This window comes from Anopheles darlingi, chromosome 2 (genome assembly GCF_943734745.1).
Source record: "Anopheles darlingi chromosome 2, idAnoDarlMG_H_01, whole genome shotgun sequence".
Taxonomy (NCBI): domain Eukaryota; kingdom Metazoa; phylum Arthropoda; class Insecta; order Diptera; family Culicidae; genus Anopheles; species Anopheles darlingi.
The window spans coordinates 26,387,941-26,414,149 of NC_064874.1; the positions used below are offsets into that span (position 1 = coordinate 26,387,941).

The 26,209-nt window shown below is 48.2% G+C and overlaps 1 protein-coding gene across 2 annotated transcripts in view; it reads right to left on the minus strand.

Annotated features, from left to right (window-relative positions):
• Positions 1–932: 932 nt before the first annotated feature.
• LOC125947933 (nuclear pore complex protein DDB_G0274915-like) overlaps positions 933–26,209 on the minus strand; it is a 77,062-nt gene continuing 51,785 nt past the window's right edge. The window contains exons 3-6 of one of the 2 annotated variants that reach the window (XM_049673498.1): positions 17,754–17,976; positions 9,541–9,668; positions 4,182–4,350; positions 933–2,053 (exon numbers count right to left, since the gene is read on the minus strand). In XM_049673498.1, coding sequence (XP_049529455.1) covers positions 1,374–2,053; positions 4,182–4,350; positions 9,541–9,668; positions 17,754–17,976 — 1,200 coding nt within the window. In that variant the 3' untranslated portion in view covers positions 933–1,373. The remainder of the gene's footprint in view (positions 2,054–4,181; positions 4,351–9,540; positions 9,669–17,753; positions 17,977–26,209) is intronic. The other variant, XM_049673499.1, reaches the window with a different exon arrangement.

The window sequence follows — 26,209 nt, forward strand, 5'->3', positions numbered from 1 at the left end:
TTACTAACCATCTCTCTAGCAACTCGAGGACCACACTGATTACAATGTACTCCTTTCTCTCTTGTTCACTCCCTAGTTGCTTTCCTCTCTCTCTATCTCTCTCTCTCTCTTTCTCTCTCTTTCTCTTACATACACACACTTTCTCTTTTTATCTTTCGTTCGCTGTGTCCCGCTTTTTTCTGAAGTGTGTTTTGATTTATCTAAGGTCGGTTTCATTCAGTTAACATCACTCTATCCACCTGACATAGAGACATTGTCCTTTCTTTTTTTCCTCTCTTTTTTCTCTCTCTTTCTCTCTTTCTCTCTTTCTTTCTTTCTCTTTCTCTATCCCTTTCTCTCTATTTTCTCTCTATATCTGTATAATCCTGGTTGATTTCTTTAAAATTGATTTAACTCATCCTGCTGCTGCTACTCAACGCGCGCGCGCGTCGAATGATCGATGATCACGGGGAGCAATGGAAACTCTCTCGTTATCTTTCTCTCTCTTTCTCTGGACTGTTCGTGCAATTACGCGGCTGTTTTGCCTTCTTCCATTTTTCTTTATTTTATTTTACTTTACTATGAGAGATACCTAAAGATTAGATCATTTTAACAGACTTTCTTTTGTTTTACTTAACTTACTCCATTCCAACACCCGAGTGCCTGTCGACCGCATTCGTTTCTTCATCATCGATTGCTGCTGCTGCTGCAAACACTTAGGTTCATAAGCATTTTCCAAGCTGCTCCGTGTGCTACCAGTTGGCACACGCACACTGCTACACACACACACACACACACACACACGCACACAGCGCTTAGCCATTCGCGATTTTTGTGCTTAACCGAGTTCGTCGTAACCTTGCTGTCTTCAATGAATTCGATGACGCTAGTGTGTCCGCGGGTGTGTATCGGTGTGTGTTGTGTACTACTTTTTTTCACTTCTGCTACCCAGGTTTTCCAGGTCAATCGGTCGGCTGTCAGTTCCTCTTACCGAACGCTGTTTTTTTTTTTTTTTAATTATGTGTAGGCTTGATGCTGCTAGAGTAAATTTACAATTAACGCGTCACACGCTACTACTCCATCATCACACATCAACTCGTTACGAGGAGGAGGAGAGGGTCACCATAATGTGTCGACCATCGCCGGCTAGAGGCCAGTGGCCAGTGGCCCGAGTCTTTCCTAGGGCCACGATCGGTGCACCACCAGGATGTGGATGATGCGGAGAATGGAAAGACTATTTCTAAGGAAAAAGTGGGGCGAGAAGAAGGTTCATGAGTCTTCCTTCACTCGGCACCCCATTCCTCGCTCGCGCGCGCGTGTGTGCGTGTGTGTGTGAGTGTGCGTGTGACGGGGAATGGAGAAACGAACCACGAGGCGCTTCATCACCGGGCGTTTCATCGAACGGGTTGGAACCTTCGCTGTCGTAGATGCGTCTCGGCACGCGGGGGACATCCGTTCGCGGTCGGAGAGCTGCTACGTCGCGACCATAGACAGCAGCGGAACCGCTGGCAACAACCACTACTGTTGCACTGTTGTTGTAGGGTGCAGGCGCGAAGAGACCGATCCACGGCGATGGCGGACGCCTCCGTTCGCCAGCGATGGTTGTGGTGATTGTGTCTCCGAGTAGAGGAGGAGGACGACGGTGAAGAGTGGCACGTATGGTGCGGTATAATGAAGGGATCACCACCTTCGCTGTCGCCCCTGCCCTGGTGATGGTTGTTATCGCCGTTGGGCGTCCGGCCCAACGGGGGAAGCAAAGGGTAGTGGGGCCTTAAGGTGCAGTGAGGTGAAGCGAAGGGTGTACGGGCCCTGGGAGTGCGTCGGTACCACGACGGCGATGCGAACGCCAGGACGCTCAGTAGGGCGCGGTGCAGCAAACAGGCTACGACGGCGAGGGTCGGACTGTACCACCGGAACCCACACTCGGAAGCCGCATACCGATGGAGCAGAGCCAGTACGAGACCAGCACCGAGGCCAGCACCAACAGCTGATGGTTGTGTGGCGTGCGATGATGCGGTTGTCCCGCGCGCTGCATTGCTGCTGGGTACTCCCCTGGAAACGGAATGGGAAACACCTGTCAAATTTTTCCCTCAAACTGTTCTTAACCAGTTGGACAAAATGCTTTTTTCTCTGTTTCGTTTTCGTTTTCGCTGCGTTTCGTCGATGCTCGCTACGCACCGTACCACGAACCGCGCCGCGAACCACCATCGCCATCGTCACCATCATCAGCATCAGTATCACCATAACAAACAACGTCAGAGTGTGCCTTGAAGTATTTAATTTTGATTTCTTTCAATCATTGTAGATGTTACAATATGCAGGCCGTCATTTATCATCTTCGTAGGATACGTTATTTTGTTAAAAAAAATAGCTGATTAATTGTGTCCTAAAGCAATTTTTAGGAGAAGTAACATTAAAAGAAAATTATTCATTTTATTTATATGGAACTAAATTTGTGTGCAGCATATCTTGTTCCATTGTTATTTTTTCAAGCGTGAAAAACTATCGTAAAATATGAATTATTTTGACCGTCTGAGGACCGTTCAGTGGCTTGTCATGAGACGAAAGAGAATAGACAGCTTACGTTATTTTGCAAACTATCCTTTCATGGATAAGTATTTCGGGAGATCAAAGATGGCGCCCCGTTAAACGCTGTTTACGTGACACTGTTCCAAAAATTGAATTTCGTCCTAAATTTATCAGAACTAAAATTGTTTCAAAACCGTAAAATTTAAATAAAAAATCAAAAGAAACTTTATGCAAACGATTAAACGACCCATTATCGGGCCGTTATCCCAAACGTTCGCTTTCCTCTCATTCCCCAAATCATGTACTTCTCATCAAACTCCTGGACCCTGGAGGACCATCTGGCCATGCGGCCAGCGGCCTAGGAACAGAGAGGCGAGGCAGGAGAAACTTTTCTGTCCCGGATTTATTTATTGTATCTGATCGCAATAAGCGGAAGATTATTAGTAAAGTTGAAAAGAATCGAAAATTAATTTAGCATAATCTGGAACCATCCGGACAACGGTGCGCATCGTCCGTTCCGTTTGATCAGGAAAGTTTTCTCCATCCTCCCCTGGGCTCCAGTGTAATGTTCCAGGAGGCCCCCTAGGACCGTGCTTTGCACAGGTCCATGAGGAAACAATTTACTTCAACTGACCGGGGAGACTGTGAAGCTTCACAGTCCTTCAACCTGGACCTACTTTAAAGTCCTCAGTCCTGGCTCCCCCGGGGAATGTGCAAACCGAAATTGATTCGACTTTAATGGGGTGCCAGCGCGGTGGCCAATCCCAATTCCATTACAGCCGTTCTCGGGTGCTCGGATTGGATTGCGTCAATTGTGGCCAATGTCGCCACGACCACACGGTGGTCCGCCAAAGATTCCAATGCTGTGACTCTTCGCTGTTTTCGATCCACGGTCGTGAAAGCACTCGAGCTCGAGCGGTTGACCAGAATTCTACCATCGAGCAGGCACTCCGGCAACCGAACGACCGGGAGTCGCTACGATACCTTAGGAGAATGGTGATTTATTGACATTTCTCCCGTAGGGTAGCGCTGGAATTGTGATGGGAGCCAGCGTTCCGCACCTTAACCACCAACCAAACACGGTCCACGATGACGCTGCACCGAGGCTGCAAGTCCGGTGGATGCAGTTCGAGATGTGAATCGATGCCAGGTCATACCAGGGCTCCGGTTCAAACAGCGAGAAAGATACACACACTTCTGCCGTGGTTGACCAGCAGTAGTACAGGGGGGGAACGGGGCTTCTATTGCCCTGCATAAACTTGCCCTCTTGGCCAAACAACTGGCCAGTACGGTTTGTAATGCAAGCCATCAGTAGTGGTAGTAGTGGCAGTAGTAATAGTAGAAGTAGCAGCAGCACGACATCGTGGTCGCCGTCATCGGACATTGCGGAACCCGGTAGTCCAAGGTAATCTCATAAAAGTCCATTATTGAAACCATCAATCACGATTCAAAACATTTCAGCAATATAAACGGGACCACCGAGACGCGACCGTCCTTTAGCAGACCATCCTTACCGTCCTGTCCGTCCTTTGGAGAGGACCTTTGCCAGGGAAAACACTAGGGAGTTGCGGTAACAGATGCTGCACATCGACGTGGTGATGGTGGTGGTGATGGTGGTTCGTTCGTTCGTTCGCTTCGCTTCGCCTCGCTTCGATATGAATTAGTGGACTTACCGTTTAGGACGTGCACGGTGACACTTTTACTTTTGGCGTTGGACGGATTGCACGTGTACTGTCCGGAATCCGATGGCCGTGCGCTCTGGATGAGCAGAAACGAAGTCGTCGTGTCGCCCTTCTCGGTGATGACGGAGACGCCGCCACGCGGCGAATCGTAGCTGATGATCTGCAAAGCAAAAAGTGTAGCAAGAGAAACCGGGTGTCACGGTGTGACATTAGCGATGTGTATAATATGACAGCTGTCAAATCAAGCGCAAACATGTGACGTCACGGTCGCAGCTATCTTGATCAAAAGCGGAGGAAAATGCGAAGAATCCATTGTTGAAGGTTGAGTTTTCTTTTCGTTGCATTGTCTCTTTATCGCTCTTCACTCTGCCCAAAAATTCACAAAAAGATTGCAGCAGAGAGCAGCTCTGAAGCGTGAAGTCGTCGATCGTTCGATTGATGATTGCAATTTCACTCAGCTGCATGATTAATGAACTGTTTATATCCCATTTGCAGCTGCAGTTGCACTGCAGGAATGCCAAATTATGGGTTGTAATGGAATAAAGCTCCCACTTGTAGCGCTCAGTCGCTCATGCCCATCGAAAAGACTTGTTGAGCGTCTTCACTCGTTCCTGTCTATCCTCATCCTCGTGTGTCAACAACGTGTGACGTGTGCCCCTCCATATTAGGTGTGTACGATCGTAAACATCGCCATTACCGTCACCGTCACAACCATCACAACTGACTGGCTGGTGGCCCTGACTCCCTGGTTGTGCGCCCAGCAGCCACCGGAACCCCTCCTTTCGGTGCTGACCGGTTTACTGCGGACCCAGTAGAGAGAGTTTTTTCCAAATACCCCCTAGGATCGAGCAAAAAAAAAATACGCAAAAAACTCCTGGGATAAACCGAACCCATCGACCATAAAGCTTTCTGCTCGGGGCGCGTTCCGCGTGTGCCACGGTGCACTGCACTGCTGCCTGCATCATCCCCTCTCCGTCTGCCATCTCGATCCCGTCTCGTAATTCTGTTTCATGAATTATTGATGAGTCAATATTTGTGAGTTTGGCGCAGCTGGTTCAGGCGCTAGTGCGGTGCGAAAAGGTGTGCAAGCAGCAGGATGAGGAGTGCTTGCTGGTGGTGGTGGTGATGGTGGTAGGATGATCCCTCGCCGCTGGAATCGAACCTCATTGACGCCCACGTGCCGCGTGTGGCCGCTCCTCGGTTCTACATTATTTGTTTTATTTTATTCCGTGCTTCGGGAACTTTGGGCTCGTGGTGTTGGTGTGGGCCAAAGCAAAACCACAACGGCTGCATGGAGGACAAGCTGGGTCCCTTCCGTCACTCCCTTCATGCCCATGTAACAGATGTATGGTCGGTTGCAGTAACAGCAACAGCATCAGCAACGGCAGTAACAGAATGGCCATGGCGGGGTATCCGGTTTCCGCTTTCGGGCTTCCGGTGTTTATCAGCAACATCAATATCAGATTTAATACAAACACCGGATGGGTGGGTCGGGTGGGTGGCCACCTTGGCCGTAAGCTCGTCCCGCATACGCTACGACCGGATGTTGGGGATTTCTATTCGTTTTTCCTTCCCGTACTTGCTGTTGTTGCTGGTGAGGCTGTGATGTGTTCGGGATCGTTCGGTTAGACGCGTTTTGACGACGCCATACACCTCGCAATACACACACATACATATCGACAGCCGGAGCATGGAAAAAATGTAAATGGATTGGCAGTAGTCCCTCGAGAGGCTTCCTGTATCCCTTAACCGGTTTAAGTGCGGTCCAAGGGCTAACGAGACTCAGATTGAACGAGTGTCTAAGCACATTGAAAGGGATAGAGATTGGCTGCATGAAAAGCATGAAGCATGATTATAACACAATATAAACGCGCACAACGCGGGCACAACAGTGCAGTGTTGAGATGCTGTGAGAAATAATAATAAACTCAACACACTCATCGCCATCATCCACATCATCATCGCCATCATCAGCAGCAGGATGATGCACTGGAGCTGGAGAGCAATGCGGCGCTGCACACCTTTCGGTTTGTGTGTTTTCACATCACGCTTGTCTGCGGGTCTGCGGTGATGCGAGGAAAACAACCCGAGGTGCAACAGGGCAAACTATTTTTCCGACCCACTTAGCACCGGCAGCGGTTAGCCATTTGCCGCTTCGCGTGCATTTCGAGCGAAATGCTGCTCGGGCTTTGGGGCGCCACTGCAGGTTGGGCAGCATTGGAAGGCACCACGGTATGGTACGGCATCGCGAAGGTTCATTAAAATTTTCCCCCAACGCGCGGCGTAGAAAGGAAAATGCTGCCGATTCCGGTTACACCTTGTGCGCAACGTTCATGCGAAACGGCCATTTTGGTGGCCGCGAGATGCAGCGTTACCGGTGGCCGTTAAACACTGAAAAAGGACTTATGAGGCCCGTCAATATGGACCAAGAAGAAACTCGTTAAGTATTGTTTTGAGGAAAATAAACGTTGGTGAATGATTTCTTCAGTTGCTCTTTAAACCATCCGTTTTTATTCGTATGCGATTTCATTATTTTCAAGGAATTATTTTTCAAGGCATAATTGGACGCAAACGGATTGGAATGAGCTTTGGATATGGGTATTAATAGTTAGTAATAACAGCCATTTGACAGTGGCTACAAATTGTCGATCACGTTAAAACCTTTTCATTTCATCGTTTAGTCGAATATCGAAACCATAACACTAATTAAGCCCATTGCCTTGCATTGCACTCCTGAAAATGTAATATTCTGCCATCGTAAAGCATCCATCTGACATGGGAACCATGGTCGATGATAGTGACAGAATTCAAATGCACGGACATTCGGTTTACGGAACATTTTACCGGGGGTTCTGATTTGAATACAATTTTGAATATGATTTGAATGTGAATTATCGTATCGCTTGACTAGTTTCAATGCAAATGCTGGAATGTTTTCCCTACCGTATTTTCCTGACCAATTTGCAATTCTGGAGTTTTAATGATTTATGCGCTATTGATAGTGTTGAGCATGGAAAGGTTGGATTGGATGACATCGATATTTTGCAACTAGAACAGTGAAACGCATCTGCTGTATGATATCCAGCATAAATTGACCTGTTCTCTATTGTATCAAACAAGTGTAGTCAAAATTTGTTGCACTGAAATAACTACAAGGGACGATTTTGGTTTACTAAATAGAATCTAATATTCTAGTTACGAAGGAAAAATTTAATTCAAATCGAAAATGCAATTACACCAATCTTTCACGAATATTTAAAAGAGATGATCAGATTTGATTTTACATAATTCTCCTTTCTATCCTTTTTATTATGATTATAATATGAAAAGAATCAAAAGGGATGATTCAGTTGTTTATACTTTAGCAGAGACTTCCAACACTAAATCAGTTATCAATATTATCGATCCTGTACACAAAATCGCGTGGCTCGCGCACGGTGTGTCTTATTTTCAAATTTAATTTCCTCGTCAACGGTCACATTGTCGAGGGAATCTTACTCCAAGCTATTTCAAATGTGACAAAAAAAAGAAAAGGCCGCTCGAGACAAGGAAAAACGTGTCCTAACTCATAACTGATCCACTGACTGGCAGCGTGGCACAAAATGGTCGAATATTGCAAACCCCGAAAAAAAAAGATTAAAATATTCATGCCGGCAAATCGAAGGTGGAATGGAAAATTGTCGGGAAAATTGGCCCGCCCGACATTTTTTTTGGTTCCCTCTACACCAGCTGCAAGCAGTGTGCGTTGCGTCTGCACGTTGTCTGCCGTATTTCGATTTTCCACCTGACGAATTCCACCAAACGCTTCGTGGCTCGCGTCCGGAGTGGAACGCGTCCGACCGATCGTACTCGATATTTCCCTGTACGTGCGTTCGTCCGTGTGCCCGTATGTGTGAGTGCTCAATATCCTATTAATTCATTTAGTTTTAGTCTCGTCTCATCTTTCTCGTTCTCCGACGGGTGCTCCCAACCGACGTTCAGCCAACTGGTTTTCATTTTATTCCCTTGGCAGACATTTCGTTTGGCGCAAATGGTGCAACTGCACGGCGGCAACTTCCGTCGCGCCCTTGCACGTGAGGTCAGGTGGAATCAGATGAGTGTGTGTGTGTTCGTGTGTGTGTGTCTGCGACAAGGACTGTCGGATCAGAGTGCAATGATGCGCCGCGAATGTGAGCGCCACGTTCGCTTAATCCACCTTTCCCGGACCCGAACCCGAACCCGGAGTAGTAGTCTCCTCAGTGGTGGCAGCGAAACGGATAAACGATGGAGCTGGCAGCCCATTTTTACTGTCATTTATGCAGACACGATGCAGAGGACGATCCGATGGACGACCACCGTTTCAGTCCCAGCTTGCTCAGTCCCGGCAGCCCTCCCGGGAGCCGCCGGTCTTCGTCCGGTTCCGGAAGCGCAGTGCAGTGCAGTGCAGTGTCTGGTCTTCGGGGCGTCTGATCGTTCGACCACTGCCCGGTCTGCCCTGTGTGTGCCACTGGCCATGAATATGGTAATGGATTTTACGGGAGAATGGCGTCCACCTCGGCTGGCATATAAATTAGCTGACGAGCGCCGAGACGGGCGCGAGGTGAAGCGAAGCAGCATCAGATCCGCCATCCGCTTTATGCCACCGTCGTGTTTCTTATGTTCCTTTCTCGGTCGGTGTGTTGGGCACATAAAAATGAAAACGAAAAAAACAGAAACGCGAACGCGAGAAATATATGGAGTGCAAAGTGGCCAAAGTCAACTGCGTCGTGCACGGGGGGCTACGCTGGTAATGCATTCCGCTTTGCTCATTCCGCCACCACTGATGGTCACGGGATTTTATCCTCCGGGCACTCAGGGCCAACTCGCTTACAACTCGTAACCGGACCGGATGATGACGCCAATCCGGAAGCAGGCACATTCCCCTTGCTCCCTTGTGCTGAAGGATTATCCAAGGACAGTGGCAATGGCATCGGCCATTGCACTCGCTACAGGACCGGTGAGTGTGTGTGTGCGTGCGTGTGTGCGGAATCAATTATCTCGTTACGTGTTTCCGGCGTTATCTTACGGGAAACATCGATTGTGTGTCACTCCGGTCACTTCGGTTTTGATCAGGTTCCAGCTAGGACCGAAGAGGTGACCAGTTACCGGGAAGGGGGGTGGCGGGTTAGGCTTTAGTATGTGAGCTGCGATCGCATCGGATCGAAACGGAATCTAGGCAGCGAACACAAACCGAGGATAATTAATCCATCGGCATGATGACATGAACCCGGGTACTCGGGGTTGTATCAGGAACAGATGGCCAAGGACATAGGCCAAGCATATCGATTGAATAGTCCCCCCTGTTTGGACAGTGCCGCCCCCGGGTACTTACCGCGTTGTTGTGATTCCAGAAGATGTAGGCTGGCGGTTCCGGTGAGTCCTTTACGACGCACGTCAGGTTTATCGTGGAACCGCTCTCGATGTACAGATCCGGTGCTCCGATGATTTCGGTCGAGGGTTCTGCAGAGACCAGAAGAGGAAGAAGAAGCAGAAGAAGAAGCAAAATATGTTAAGAAGTGAAAGAATCATTATAAGTCGTCATCTGCTTTCATTAATGTTTTTCAATGAAAAAAACTCAGTAGGCATGGATTGAGGTCTTTCATCGATCCATCGAGAACTCTAATCTCCTCCCGAAAGTCAGCATAAGCACTAATCGGCAAAGAATCGACCGTGACCGAGTGAGTGTGGAATGTTGAAATGAAATTTAAACACCAGAAGCAGAAGCTACTTCGCTTCCGCGCTTTTGCTCGCCCCAGCGCTAGGCCATCGATCGATCGGTTCGGTCCAAGGCTCCCAAGGGACGCTCCACGGGGTGGATGGAATGGACCCGGTCACGAGGCGAGTGGTCTTCCGTTTCCCCTTTCCATTTTCCATCATTTCCTGCTATTTCATTTGAGCGAAAGATTTATGCTCCCGGCTGGCTGGCTGGCCGGTCTGGAAGCTGATGATGATGATGGCCAGCGACAAGGTAACCCCAAGGTTGGTTGGCCCGGACAGCCCAGGACGGGAGAGAGGGCAAGGAAAATGGAATTTCCTCCGAGGCGAACCACCATTCAGTTTCCTTCCTTTTGATCCCCATCGGCACACAAAAACCCATCAGCAAGACATAGCTTATGTGGCTAGAATGCCACCATTTTTTCTTCCCTTTTTTACTCTTTCTCTCTATCTGTATGTCTCGCTCTTACTTTCTTTACTTCACACCCCTCTCCACGGGATGGCTTTCCCTTTTCAGACGGGCCGGAGCAAAAGGGTTTTCCGTGTCTTGGTCGTCGCAAGGGAAAGGTGCAAAAGGTTTCGCCAATGTTTGCACCCCAGACGCTGCTAGTTCTCGGGTTGTCGGTCGTCGGTCGGCTTCCCTGTTTACAATCTGACCTCTGTCCTCTTTGTGTGTGCGCGTGAGTCTGTGTGCACGCCCGGTCGGTGTCTTCTGTTTGCGGCGAGGGGTTTACGGGGTGGACAATATTACGTTTTTGAAGCTCCGGTGTCCGGCATTCTCCGGTTTCCGTGTTTCTCGGACCGGTCCGGAATCCTCCAGGAATTGGAAAGAGGCAAAGAGCAGGGCGCATGGTTGTTCCGGGGGGAGTTCCGATGGAAAACAAAACAAAATACCCGAGAAATTTATGCGAACCCAATGTTCCGTCGTTTGGGTTTGGGTTTGGGGTTGGGTTTGGGGAACGCATTCTGTCCTCCCTTTTGTTTGCCAAGCTCTTCTTCTTCCGTTAAGGCACTTCCGTTCCGCTTGGAAGCCTTTTCTTGTCCCTTTGGCCACTCACCACCACCTTCCTCTCTTTCGATGGCCCTTGTCGGGGGGGCTTATTATCAACACGATGACGGTGGCAAGTAATAAATCAAATATTTTCACTTGATTTTGTTCGCTCCTTCCGGATGTGATGGAGAAGAGGAGGAGAAGAAGACAAAGAAAGCGCTCACAGTTTTCTCGAAATATGATATCGGAACGGTGAGCGAGTGGAATCGATCCGGTCGCGCCCGGGAAAGGATTCGCGCTAATTCCGTATCACTTCCTTCGTACCGGGTGCCGGCTTTTTGGAGTTTATTGGTGGATCTCGAACCGTGCTGCTGCTGCTGCCGCCGCTGCTGAGACACTAAAGGATCCTGCCAAGCCAAGGACAGGCCCAGACCCCGGAGAATGGATGTCAATTTAATCCCACGTGCATTAGCTCGGATCGGCTCGATGGCTGGCGGCATTGGTAATTGCGTCCATATGTGTGGAATTTGCGCCTTTTGGATGGAATTTATGATAATATCCGCTACCCCCCAGCCCCTTCGCGCGGTGCCTTCTTGCCGCATTGCTTCACACATTCCCGATGAGTCCCGATGACTCTAAGCTCTGTGCTGAGCGGCACTTTCTTTCGCTTTAATCGGATTGCAAGTAGTAATCCCACCGATCGATTGGCAGTCGGATGAGGTATTTAAGGTATTTGAGTGAAGCCATGGAATCAGCTTAATAGATTTGAACGTTTTTTTCCCCTCATTTTTTCAGCTTCGTAAGGTGCACCGAGGAGACGTGAGGAGATTCGTAATAAGGGGGCAAATGATTTCATATATTCAAGCACTCTCATACACCTGCATGGGATGTTCATAACTGGCGTACTGGCGACCGAAATGAATTATCAAAGTCCTATGCTCAGTGGGATTGGAATTCAATTACTTCTTTTCGTAAATCCGTAGCAATGTCGCATGGAATTCGCATTTACGTCGAAACCCCCGTAAACTCGCTCCACCTACAACTGGAGCTCGAGCATTAATTGTAGTTTGGGATTGAGTGACGAAACTTTTTTGGAACTAGTAAGTGCAATGACCTCAACCATTTGCTTAGAGCAACCGGAGATGAAAGCAGCTGTGCTCACCGTTACTCACAGCTTTATGGATGAATAACCGAGTAACTTAAGGGCTTCAAATACATTTAACCGTATGTACGTCGCTTACTCTGCCATGCCATTAACTTCGCACTGACAAACATAAGCAGACGCAGACGATGGAAGCCACATTACAATCTACGGTTTTACCCTAATGGTGTGTTAGTGTGTGTGTGCCTTGGGTCAAACAACTTTTGACGCAATCGAACGGACAAAAAGTGCTCTGCTAACGGGGCGGCCCAACTTTTCCATGCTTCAGGAAGCTCCTGAACCCTTCCCCGGAACCCCGACCTTGGCCAGCGTTAGTATCGCCTTTTGCAATGAGGCTCCGATTCCTACCTGAAGATCGGAGGTCGCTGCAACGATGTGAGGCCCCCCCGTGGGTGGGGTTGAGCTTTTGCCGGAAGTTCTGTTTTGGTGCCTTTTCGAGGTGCAACTTTTTCAATCGTACTGCTGCTACCCGGTGCTGCTTCCGTAGTGGACTCGCAATCGTTAACCGTTTTTCTGGGGATAACTTTTTCTTTTTCTGGTAAAACGTACACTCGTCGTGAGGCGCGTAGGTAGCGTACGAGGAACTCTCTTAATTACTGTCGAACAAATTGTGTCGAACCTCTCGAATTGTGCTACGTCAGGCATGTTCGACATATGACGGAAAAGTTGACGGAAAAGTTCGAAACGTAGCGCACCGAGCGGATTGACATCCGGATGCATCTGCGCTTCAAATTACGCGCATTCCAAGAAGATCCATTTTGGAGGATAAACTTTTTAGGGAGCGCTTCACCTTTCATGTAATGCCAATGGCAATGCCGATGCATCGGTATCTAGTTGAAGGACTGCAAAACGACTATCGCAGTCCCCGTTCTGCACGATAAGCATCGAAAGCTGAAGAACGCAGGAAGTTCAAAAATAGAATTCCGCCTGGCTGGCAGCCGGAATCGAATATGGTTCTTCCGCCGAAAGAAGACCGAAGACCGTTCGTTCGTACCAAGAAGAAGGAAACGAGCAAGCGGTCGAATCGAGCGGCAGAAAAGGGTGAGCGAAGCTGTCCGTTTAATATTTATCGATGGTTTTAATTGCCCGACCACCAGCAAGCAGCAGAAAGCTTTATGAGTTTGTCGATTAAGCGCTCGGCAAACCATCGTTTGGTTTATTTCTTCGCCATGCAAATGAGATCCGGAATTTATCGTCCCCTGGTCTTGTGTACGAGCACACGAGCACACGAGCACCGATGGATCCTGGTGATCCTGGATGAAAAAGTTGAGTAAGCCCAGGCCAGACCAGGCGCAGGACAGGAGCTACGTCTGCTACGTCGTGCACTGCACTCTGGGGTCGCTATCGGGAGTATCATCGTTCGGTGGAGGATAGGCGGTAGCTAACGGGGTTTTCCTTCCAGTTAATGCTATGACTTTGGTCGGTGCCGGATTTTGATACGGTACGGTGGTGTGCGCTCAGGCGCTCCGGAGCCGTGATTCATGGTGCGGCCCACCGACCGACGATTTGTTTTCAGCGCCCGTAATCGCTCGTAAGCCGTGGAGGACGAGGAGGACGAGGAGGACGGGGAGGACGAGATTAAATCACCCTCTCTTTGGCATCAATGCTTTGGAGTGGCTTAGCGCTGCTGTGTCGGGAGATGGGGCGTGTGTCGAGCTGTGTCAAGCAAACACCATTAACTGGCAAGCAAATAATGCGTTTGCGCTCCTGGAACCGTGACAATTGCTGTACTGAACTAGAGGAAGCGAAAGAGGCACATCCATGTTCATGTATTTCATCATGTATGGGGCCGTTCACAAATCTACGCCACGTCACTAGCGGTAGGTTTCACGATTTCCTCGATTAGGAGGCCATGACCAGCACGTGTCACTTTGTTTACAACAGGCAGAGTTGGGGAAAAAAAGTTGAAAACTCTCGCTATTATTCTGTTTTAGCTTTTTCTTTAAGTTATTTTCAATGATTACTTCAAGTGAAAATGAAGTGGTCATTTATCAAGCGAGCAACACAAGGAAAAAAATATCGCACGATGAATTATATTGTTCGCAAATTGATTTTTCCCAGTAACACATTTATTTGTTTACGAACGTATCTAAAGGACATCCTTCAATCGCGCCACTCCCTGTCATGCACTCGATTTTCGTGGAATGTTTGGCCATTGTCCCGCTCTCGTTCAGCTTGTTACACAGAATTCAAAAATCCATGGCATGCATGAACGTGAATGGCGAGCTTAAGGGTACTAAACCAGTGACTCACAGATTGTTTAACAACTCCTAGTACGTGTGATAGAATGCAGTGATTATTCGCTAGTTTGCTTAGCAGCTCGCAAAGTTCCATCGAAACTCAAATCAAAACGTGAACAATACCTCGAACGCGCTTCCGGTGCGAAAACCGGTGCATTGCAGCGACCGACAGACTAATGGAGGAATTAGCATTGGATAACAATATCATTAGCCAACGATTACGTTACACTCGATGGCTTCCGCCGGTGCCCTCCACCATCAGTTAATGCGGCCACATTATTATCTGGCTCATTCAGTAGTCACCCCGGGGTTCATCCTTATCTTCCCATTTCGATCAAGTCACGCTAACGCATGTTTTTGGGACTGCATGGGGTGTTGGGGAGGATTTTGCTGCACATTGCACATTGTTCAAACATTATTTCCATCGGATAATCCGCTGCTCACCATCACCATCATCATCATCATCATCATCATCTGGCCAATCCAATGATCGGCGCAAACATTGCTGAACGCAATTCAGCGTTCGAGTGTGAGAAAATGAGCGCCCCAGCTAGGGGTGTAACGGTGATACCAACAAACCATCGTTCACTTTGAATGTAAATGTTTCTCCAATTGGGATACCCCAAAGCGGGATTTAGATGGTATTGCGATGAGATGTGCCGCCGTATGCCGTAACGGATGTGATAGACAGATGTTGGAACCTGCTGCTAGGTGGTGGCTACAGTTTGCTGTTTAAATGTGTCGTCGTATCATCGTCGCATCGTCACTTATCGGCAGCCTTGGCTTAGTGGCATATGGCAGGCCAGCAGTTTGGTTCACGAAACCCCAAAATCAAACATCAACTCTGCATCTTCACAACACAAGCTGGTGGCTCGCTTTTTGTCGAAAGATGCACAACGACTGCATTGCACTCCTGGCGCACTCTTTGGTTGGATTCGATTCCTTGGAACCGCTCACAGCACAGTTACTACGAGAGAGTTGCGCATTGCGCTCGAATCGAATGGCCAGCCTTGCTGTAGTCCTCATCCGACGGAAACGACGAGTGTACCGAGTTCCAAAGCGAGCGCCAAAGTCAAACAAAGCGAGCTGCGAAATCGAATCGCCAATACCATTTACCGAAATAGGGGCCACCCTATTTACCGTGTGCGTGTGTGTTGTTTCCATGACAACAAGAGTGCACACCCGGTTCCTGTGCGAGGAAGAATTACATTCTCTGCTCTGACGTTACGCCAGTGGAAATGCAATGTGACCGAAATGCGTTTGCAATTTGCTTGCACTCGGTACTAAACTATTGAATTAAGGGAATGGGGTTGACGGTGGTCCGGTGCGCACGGTGTGCCGGCTCTATAGCGAGGATAAATTATTGCTTGGCTTCCGTTAGTTAAAACCGTTACCTCGATGAGCAGAACGGCATCATTGCTGCTGCTGATGCTGCTGTGGTCGGATCGTTCCATTCCAAGCATTTAATTGTCGACTCGTTGGTTGGTTTCCCGTTGCTGCTGCCAAACAAATCGAGGCAAACCCGGGGCTGCTGTACCGGGGCTCCTGCCAAAAAGGGCCAGCAATGGCGAGGAGTTTCGCAAAATGTTTGCCCACTGTGTGCATTCCACTGCTGGTGACTCTGTCATTGCAATGTTGATGTTGTCGAATGTTTGTTTTAAAGTTGCAAAATATTGACCTCCGATGTTTGATGCTGCTGGCGATTGATGCCGTGAGTTTTCGAGTTGTGGGACGGGAGAGAAAATATGATTCTAAAGTTTGTCCTTTTGCTGTGCAGATATTATGAAGGAAGGCGTCGGACTGCACCGGGATGAAGCCATTTTGCGGAGTAAAATCAACAGTTGAACAGCGAGTGCCCCTTGTTTTGGAACGCAAATTGAGTGAAAAAAATGGTCCAAATTACTCGTAAAGCATTGAAAATGTTCGTTGTCCATTTTCCAACGGATACAGTAACATCATCATTATCATCATTATCATGAAGTCAGCAAATCCAGTCCAGTCTAGAGGGTCTTAGCCGATGATAAGCCGGTGAAAGCAGTTCAATGCAATCAATGCAATGGCTACTAATGCACTGGGATTAAAACGCCATCAATAGCAGTAATCTATGCTAACGCATTAACACAACGCATACAACTGCGTTTTCTCCGGCTAATGCATCTCCGGGAGCTGTTGTGTTATTTCATTTTACGCACAATTAGCTGGACGTTAACGAGGCATTTCTACGTCTGTAATCACTTCACCGAGCAGCTTCTTAGCAGCACTCCCTCGCAGCGAAGATGCATTTATGACGACATCGGCCTAGCGCCGAAGCATCAACTCAATGGGGTGTCTGTCTCATTGAAATGCGAAACAGGCGTTATCGATGTGGCTGGCGATGCGTGTCATATGGTTTAATTGGATTTTCATGAAAGAGAATTGCGGAATGCTCGTGGCATCGTCGATGGAATGTTGCAATACCAGCGTTCTGCTGCTCAGTTTAATGTGATCTCGTGTCTCTGGAAATGGTTTTGTTGCGTTTTTGGGATTGAATACATGTCGAGCTATCACACAGAGTTCCAGAAAGCAACACACTCGTTAATGTGAAGCAGAATAATCATTGTATGTATCGCATTACTGACTAACGCATAGCTCACTTTGTCTTATTGGTAACTACCACACTAGCGTTACCCATAGCTACCACAGCTAACTAACACCACACTGGTTATACAGTTCATTGCCAGTGTTTGCCGAAATTGACATTGTTTTCCCGATGTTAAGAACCCATTTTTTTCCACGATTGCACCTCTGAGGCTCTGTAACAAACTATTCACTTTATCACAACACAAGTAGAGTATGATAAATGCGCTCCCACATAAAGCTAAAAGGTTTCAAAGCATGCAATCAGTGTCGCGTGTTAACAATCTCGAAACGAAGCATTTCGCTTACGGAGACCACCACCACTACCACCACCAGGAGTCAATGTTAATCCCGGCACCTTCCCGGCCAAATATGTGCAGCTCGTTTTCGTAGCGAGCGCTGGAATCAACTTGAAAATCCTGCCCCAAGGGTGGCCCATACTAACCGGTCATGGCAGTCGACTCCGAGAACTGGCATGCCACCAGGCAGCGCCTTTTCGGTGACCACCTTACCACTACACCCCGTATGCCCGATGCAACGAAACACAGATTTTACGATGCGGTCATGGCGTTAGGGGAATTAAAATTAATTTAGAAATTGCAAACGAAAGCCACGAAATACTGAGCGTGGGGTGGTTTGCACCAGATGCTACCGACCAACCCAGAGGTCATGGTCACCGTTCCGTTCGTTAAGCGGACACCGACCGGTTCCGTTGTGCCCTCTGTGGTCACGGGGAGAGGGTGAAAGTTTGGATGCCATAAACCAGAACCGTCAGCTACTGCTCCATCCTTCGTTCCGAGTCGGTTCCGGCCGGTACTTACCGATTACATTCAGATGCACAAAGTGGCTCATGTGGGGCGTCGTCGAGATTTGGCACTCGTAGATGCCCGAGTCGCGATGCTGCGGATATTTGATCTGCAGACTCCAGTCTTCCGTGTGCGGATGATGTATCGCCCGGAACCGCTGATCGGAGGTGTACGTGTAGCGGCCGACCGTCAGCAGATGGATGTCCCGGTGGCGCACCCACGACACCTGCAGCAACATCTGTGTGTATGCGTGTATGAGAGAGAACGAGAAAAAGAATGAGAGAGAGAGAGAGAGAGAGAGAGAGAGAGAGAGAGAGAGAGAGAGAGAGAGAGAGAGTATGAGTAAGAGGTGAGTTGATGCAATTTAGTTGAAAGAACTCCAAAACAAAACCAACGGAGCACTACGGACTGCTGGTGGTGCACCATTCCCGGGGCGCGGGGATGCCATCAGGGGGATCAGATTTATGCACGTTACATGCCAACAACGCTCGTGAAGCAGAGGACCCTTAACCGAGGAGCAGCGAACCAAGGATCCGGGAACCTTTTTGCTGCTCTGGACGACCACACAGACCGGATTCAATGTTTGTTTTTCACTGGTGTGTGTGTGTTCTCTAGCCCTTCCCATCCTATGCTGCGTGCATACGAAACGTGATCGCTTTTGGAAATTGTTTTCGTTCGCCACTCCCTGTCTCGAGAAGGACCACGATGCCACGATGGTCTCTGGGGTGGCATCGTGTCGCTTTGCATTCATGTTCTGTTCCGGGAACGAGAACACCAGAATGACCTGCGGGGAGGAGCGGGGGATGCTCTTCGAGATTACGTTGAATAGACGTCGGTCGAGTTCAATTAAGTCGTATTAGTTTCTCGTTTTGTACCAGGAACACGGAGGTTGTTCAGGGCAAGATTGATGACCCTGGTCAGCGGCCGTCAACCAGGTATCGTTTCACATATTGAGATGGTATTTTTTTTCTAACTCTTCTACCCCAGACCTGAATTTGCTGGATGGCTCAAGACGTCTTCAGTTGGCATCTGATCCAATCTGTCCGATCAGTTGTTGCTTCAATGAAAGCTCAACTTCACGTCAAATGAATAGAAAACCTCAGAAGCATCCTTGAGCATGATGCAATTTTATTCTATCGACTTCTTTTAATCCGATGGATTTTGCTTCGACCCGGAGACCGTAGCGCATAAAAGCCCATAATGCTCTTGGCCATGCACATCCATCAACCTCCACGGGTGTCTTGACCAGGAGGAGCTACGTCCGAAGTGCGGAAAGATTCCGTCCCCCTTTGGGGTGACCTTAAGGGGTTTGGGGGACAATTTGTGTGCTAGTGTGCAACAGGCAGCAAATCGATGTAGTTTATCATTTTAATAGCCAACCCAAACGAAACCCTGAGCCTGAGCGTCACGATGCATTTTGTCGATGTTGCAAGAAGGTCCGGTGCTGTCCGGTGTCCCATCCGATCTGGCAAGCAAAACGTAAAGATTATGTAGCCCTCAAACGGGATGGTCGTACGGGTGGCCTGGTCGAGTCCTGTGACCGAGATACTTGGACGTCTTAGTCAGTGCATCGGTTGCTGCTCGGATGTGGTTCCGCCTTGAATCCGGACCATCCGGACAGACAGGACTGTGAAGCTGCAGCTGAAGGGTTCGAAAGATGGAATGTTTTATTTCTCTGCATGACTGTCTGCCTGTCTGCCTCTGTGTGTGAGTGCCCGTGTGTATGTGCATCTGAGAACACAGTTGGTCCATTGCACAATTTGTGTCTAACGCTCGTCGTAAGCCAATAAGAAGTGACCTTTGGTCCTTGCCTGTTTTTCCTGACTTTTCACAGACATTCCTGGGGAGTGGGAGAGAGTCCTTGGGTACAGAACTCCCTTCCCGCCCAGCAGCACTGCTGGTGCTCGCCACCAGAATCAATATTTGCCACTCGAGAGCATTATGTCTCTGCAAGGGACAATTCTTCCATTTCATCGGTTTCTGTGCTCAGCTGTGCTGCAGCTGTCCGACCGACCGTTGGCCCTGCGGAACAGTGAGTGGAAATCGCTTACATCAATACATCAGCTGCATACCCATGTGCCATGTCATGAATAATGAAATCAATTAGTTTTCCCAACTGCCATCTTACACAAGGCACGCTGCAGCACGCTTGCAGCTGAGACATCTGCACAATATCCATTGTTCCATTTCGGGACGATTTATTGGATAGAAAGAATGAGGGAAGGGGGAAGGGTTTCGAACGCGTGAACAGTTGCAACATCTTTCCCAACTGTCCGGTTCCCACTGAAGCGATGATCACCATCGATCGGACCCCCTTGATTACAACCGATATTGATTGGACGATATTTGTTCGAACATTCGTGGTGGCAACCGAGTGTTTAATGAGGTTTGAATTTTCATCAATTATTAAGCGATTGCTGTCGAGAAGGAGTCGCACTTGAGTGCTTGATTGGCTTCCGGCTGTTCCGTTTGGTTGCTGGCCTTAACCGCAAACATTCCCGGACAAGCGTACGGACTCGAATGGCTTCAGTTCTTGGGCTGGTACGGCCACTGGTGGCTCCCAGTGGAAAATGTGAAGAATTCCGATTAAGTGCTCGGGGGGTGGGCCGCTGGGTTATTTAATTTGATTCCGATGGCGATGAAAAGCTGATGCCATTTTGTGAGCCACCAGGCGCCTCCATGGTGCAAAGGAGAAAGGGAGGCGCCTGGCCTGGCCGGTCACAACCTTTTGTTGATTAAACATTCCATTTGTCTTTTTCAAGCATCAACGGTGGATAGGTGGGTGCCCTGCCCCGTTTTGCGGCGTGATAATTTATTAGCATGGTTGGTTGACGGCAGATAGGCACTTGACGCAATGTTCGACCGAACCGTTCTCACTTCAACCTCGCGTATCTCGTCTACGGGATCATGGCCCCCGGGGTCCTAGGCACCGCAAAGGAACATAGTTCAGCACTTAAGAACAAAAGATTAGACCATCACAAATCACGTGGTCACGAATGTTCCGGGAGCGGGAGTGAGACGCATGCACTGCGCACCATGGAAGCACCCCAAAAACCCCACGAGTGCGTGTGCCGCGCGTCGTCGCGTCGTCAGCATGGAATGGGCGGAATGGGTTCATCGGTCACGTATCACGCGATAGGGTGCGAGAGCATTAATTGATTCATTCGCAAAAGACCTTTCCGAGACATCCCAGACTCGGACAAATAGTGCTTCAAGCGCGAAATGACAGAGAAAGCAATGGCATTTTTATAGCTTTACAAGAAGTCCAAATTTGTAAAACTATTGATACATTTTTATTGAGTTACTTGCTGACTCCGCAAACTTCGTTCTGTACCTCGACTATTGAAGCCTCCTTGAATTTCGACTGCACAATCCTATACTTGATCTTCTAATTATTTTCGTTATTTTCGTTTTGTTTAGCATATATGAGGGAGGACCGTATGTTCGTAATTTCTGCTCTAACCTTAATAGTCGCCAAACGAAAACCACTTGACAAATCTCCGTTGGAAGACATAATAACGAATCAACCAATCCGTACTTGGTTTGCACAAACCTAGGGTTCATTGGTCTGATGGGTTTAGAAAATTAAAGTACCACAGTAGGCGATGATAATCAAATTAGAGTAAGAATATCGAATTCATCGAAGTATGCATTGGAGCTAAAAGGTTTTCATCCAATGCTTTGAAGTAATATGAAGTCAAGTAAGCTGTGAAGTGGAAAGCCAGTGCAAAAAAGAGTTTCAATTTGCCTTAGAAGGACAGAATTTTCCCAACATTTCTTAACTTATAAACATGAAGCAGAGCAACACGAATCCTTAGTGCCAAGAGGAAGTGAAATCGGCCCATCCGTTCTCATGTTATGGGCATTCGAAAGTACGCAACTTTCATTTATATATAGAAAATAGATAGTTTATCATTCCTTATAATTCTTCTACCAACACTGCTCACATTCGAAATTCCGAGTATTGCTTCCTATTGACTTCCTTAAATAAAAGCGTAAATTTATAGCAACTTCTCTTTCGCAGCAGTATGTTTCCATTGCCACCAACCAAATCGTCTTCGGTTGCTGTACAAAATGTCCCTTCCAACAATTCCATTGTCATTGTTTTGCCGGGGTGCTTGAGTGAGTTCGTCATCCCTATGAAATCGTTCGCACGCGAATGAACTTTTCATTTCCGGCTCCGGGACAGGATACAATCCTGCCGTAGCCAAAGTGGAGCAATTTTTCCTTCCCTTCCCAGGCGAGACGAGGGTGGCCAATCAAGGTAACCGGTCCTTTAGCGTGGAAATTGCTGTCCACCGCACGAGCACGAGTACGAGCACGAGATCGCGCGATGTTCCGCACCATCATTCAACATGCCGGCCACGCCATGCTGTCTGACAAAATGTGTGTGTGTGTGCGTCAGCCAGTAGCAGTGTACGCAGCTATCATTGGTGCATGTATAAAGGCACTCGGATAGCTTCCTCGTGGACGCTGGTTTTCCTCTCATCACGTGCGGATGCGGAACAAAACGTACAAAAAAAAAAAGGAAATGCCGAAACCCCATTGTATCCACACACACACACACATACACACGCGTGGAGCAAAAGGTTTACGCAGAGTTCACAAAACAAAAAGAGGGAAAGACAGAAAAAAAAACTCGAAATAAAATATATTTATTGCCTGCATGCAGCAGGAATAAATTATCTATGAATGTTTTTTGTTGTTGTTGTTGCTGTTGTTGCTTCTTTCGTGTTTTCGTTTTTGCTCCTCCCTGCCCTCCGAAATGGCCTCTCTAGGGAGCGGCAAATGGTATGCAAAGTGAGTGAAAGCGAGTGAAGTCAGGAGGGGAGAGAACAACAGAGACGAAGCAAAAAAAAAAAAAAACAACAGAGCAAAAAGGCATCCCGGCACGACCGTTCGAAAACCCCATTTTGCCCGAATGGTCGATTGGATCGTGGCCGCGTAGTGGAGTGGGTGCGGCGCCACCGAGGGGTCGTGTATCGACGAGGACAACGCTCGGTGGAATGTCCTCTGTATGGTCGGTTTGATGGCGATGTTCGGTTGCTGAGTAAACGTAGACCTATTAACATCCGGTTCAGCGAAAAGTGAATTTGAGTATTTGCTTCGCTCTGTTTAGCATCCAGTGCAGGGGTATCATCATCATCACCATCACCATCACCATCATCATCATCGTGTTGGATGTCCTCGAGGAAACATCGTAACGCGAGTAACGGGAGACGGGATGGAATGAGTTCTTCATCATCCTCTTCAAAACAAATAACATTCGTCCGGTTCGGTGCGGTGCTTGCAGCTCGACGTTAAAAGCACCTCGTGATCGTTGGCTTGGATCGTTCGGCTGATGTGGAGTGGATAGCGGTGGTAGTCATGTTGCAGTTGTAATGAAAATATGAAACAGATGCGCATCTGATTATGTTGTGCTGCTATTGAACGAGCGTTGTAGTCACCATCGTACGCTTCCTCACTCGTATTCGCATTGTAGTGCGTGTGTTACTTACATTTAACGTCATTTGATGCCATTGTGAGGATGTTAATAAAGGATGTTAAATTAAATTCCCCCCTTGGGGATCGTTCGGTTGTAACAGCAGTTGCTGGTGCATTGTGTTGTTGTTCTGGAAGCTACATTCGGACTGCATTCTGCTCATAAAACATTTCATATCAATTCATTATAAACCGTCAGACAAGAGATTGAAATAATGGAGGATTGAGAAAAATTGTTAAATTAAACGAGCTTTTACTCCGAACAATCTGACACCTTTTGAGTTCCACGAAGGACAATCCATCTTTTTTCAATTATATAATTGAAAATTTGCTCGGAGCGTGTCATATTTTTCAAACACATTTTCAAGGAATGAGTTATTGATGTAAAATGATAAAAACGTAGCATCGAGACTTATTAACATGTACACGTATATTGCATTACATTTCTTTTAATTTAATCTACTGTTAGTAGCATTAAAAAGCGCATTCACACTCGTTTCAAACAATTAAAGAGCATCGCAGTGATGGACCTTCGTTTCCGCATTGTCCACCCGTCCAGGAGTAGCCCCAGACTAGAGGAAGCTAATAACTTGTCGTTTGAACCGTTAGCGGCCTTATGTAAACTGATTTACGATGCAATTTTCGTCCCTCGCAGTTCCACCCGTTCCCCTCTCACTCCACACTAATCCATCGAATAGCACTCCGAACACAGCACGACACAAGCGTAACTCATGAAGATGAACAGCTCAGAAGATGGCGCCTGGTATAACGAGACGAGACGAGTCGCGTCGAGGTCTCCCCCTCTCCCCTACCATCTCTCCTCCCTTCCCTTCTGCTTGATGCACTGCCATCGCACCAGACTGAGCGATTATCATTAGCCGCTGCTATCGTTTGCGCACACTTTGCACATTTAGCTCATAAATAAAGTGCATGTATCATGTAGTAAACCCACAGACACACACACTCACACACTCTCTCTCTCTCTCTTTCCTCGCATCATTGTCTTCCGGATGTTCACGAGCTAGGGGGTTTGGCCCCCGGTATGGTGTGCCCATGACTGCGATATACGGACATGAGTCTCGGAGAGAGTGCCTGAATAATGCATGAGACAACATAATCGAATATATTGATTGTCTTTTCGAGCAAAAACCACGAGCAACCACCGCTAGTGGCCAGAATACACACACAGAGAGTCGACCCCATCAGCCCATCAGGCCGTAGCAGGAGAGACGAGGCAGGCATCCATTTTAACCTCAACAACCGAGGAACGTTGTCGCTGTCGTTGTCGTCGAACGTCGTCGTCGTTCCTGCGGTGGAGAGGGAAGATGGTTTTGTGGTTCAGTGGCCCTTTTTCGACTCAAGGCTCAAGGCCGAACCAGGATAAAACACATGTTTTGGGGGTTTAATTTTGTTGTCAAACAGCGAAGTGGGAAGCGAAGCGAGCTGAAGCTGCTAACCAAAACTCGACCAGGAGCAACTTCTAGGTTTCTGGAGTTTGAGGATAAGCAGGAGGAGGAGGAGAAGAAGAAGCTCAGCATCAGCTTATGCACTCCCGGATGGCCAGCCCGTGGACTTCATGCCAACGGGATGGTGCGCAGTGCGATGAATAGCGCACTTAACGAGGTGCTCCGACGACAAACTCTTCGACGACGACGATGATGGCGATGATGTCGATGATATAGTGAAGCCAAAAGGTGGAGGAGGAGCGGGTGGCTAGGAAAGGGACGAAAACGAAGAAACAAGATAAAAGAACTTCTATCACCCACTCCTCCGCCGGGCCGGTGGCCACCCGCAGAGTGACATACACTCTCACACACACACACACACATACACCCTCGAAAGGGATCGGAGGGGAGTACCGAACTCCGATAAAAATCAATGAAGTAATCGTCTGTCTCGCTTAATATTAATGGGAATCAGTTTGAGTTTTTTCTATTAAAAAAGTTGCTCCTTTCGGGTGGCCGTAGCATGTCGAGGGCAGGAGGGCGTTCAGGGCGTCGTCTTCGGCCGCAATAAAGACGTCTTCAGTATGGGACTTTCGGTCGGGGTGCACTGCACCACCACCTTCCACCTTCTCGTATCGCTTCGGTCGTATAGGGGTTGTGTAATTAAATTTTCACCACAACACGCCACACGCCGGGTTCGGGGCCTGGTTCTAGGGGTGCAGTTTGTACGTTCCGTCGTTCATTCGCTCGTTCGTAACGTCATTTAACGAGGTCGACAGTGGCCAACAATTTATGGCGATCCCATTGCTCACTGTTTATCATCGAGCGGCAGAAGCGGTACGGCGCCATTTTGAGGGAAGCGCATCGTGGCCACAAGGGTGTAGTAGGGTGAAAACACAATCCATGAAACGCCAGACGGACAGCAAGACAGACGGATTGCTGGTGGGGAGCGGAGGAAAGACTAACTGCTAATGGACACGTTCTAATTGCAGCCGTCGGTTTCAATACACTGCTCGAAGCTGCGATTATCTTCTTGAAATCACTTGGTCTACTCCGAGAAGGGAAGCCAGCGAGAAGGGTACCATTGCTGTGTTGCTTTCGTGGAAAGGTAGAAGGGACGACTCGAAAACCGAACTCGACATCGCGCCACGGAACTCTCGGCCGCGGATGATTGAACAAATATCCATTTTGGAAAAGGATGCCGCTTCTTGATTTTCCCGAGGTTTTCGTTCGTTCCGTTCCGGTTTTCCCGCGAGGGGGCCGTTTGCTGATGAGTTGATTGGGGAGCAGCTGAATGAACTGAGAAAATAACTAATCAAGCAAATTGATTGACCACTTTGCAGCGCGGAGTGTGGGGTAGTGCCACATGAACACGCGGGGAATGGCGTCCAATAAAATGGAGTCTCTTCGTTTTATTTCTCCATTCAGTTCGTTCTATTTTGGTGCATTTCCGCTGGATCGCTTTGGGGGATGTGAGCAAACGGGAAGAAATGAATTCTTGGTGTTCACTGGATCGATAATGTTTGCCTATTTTCTTATGCAAAT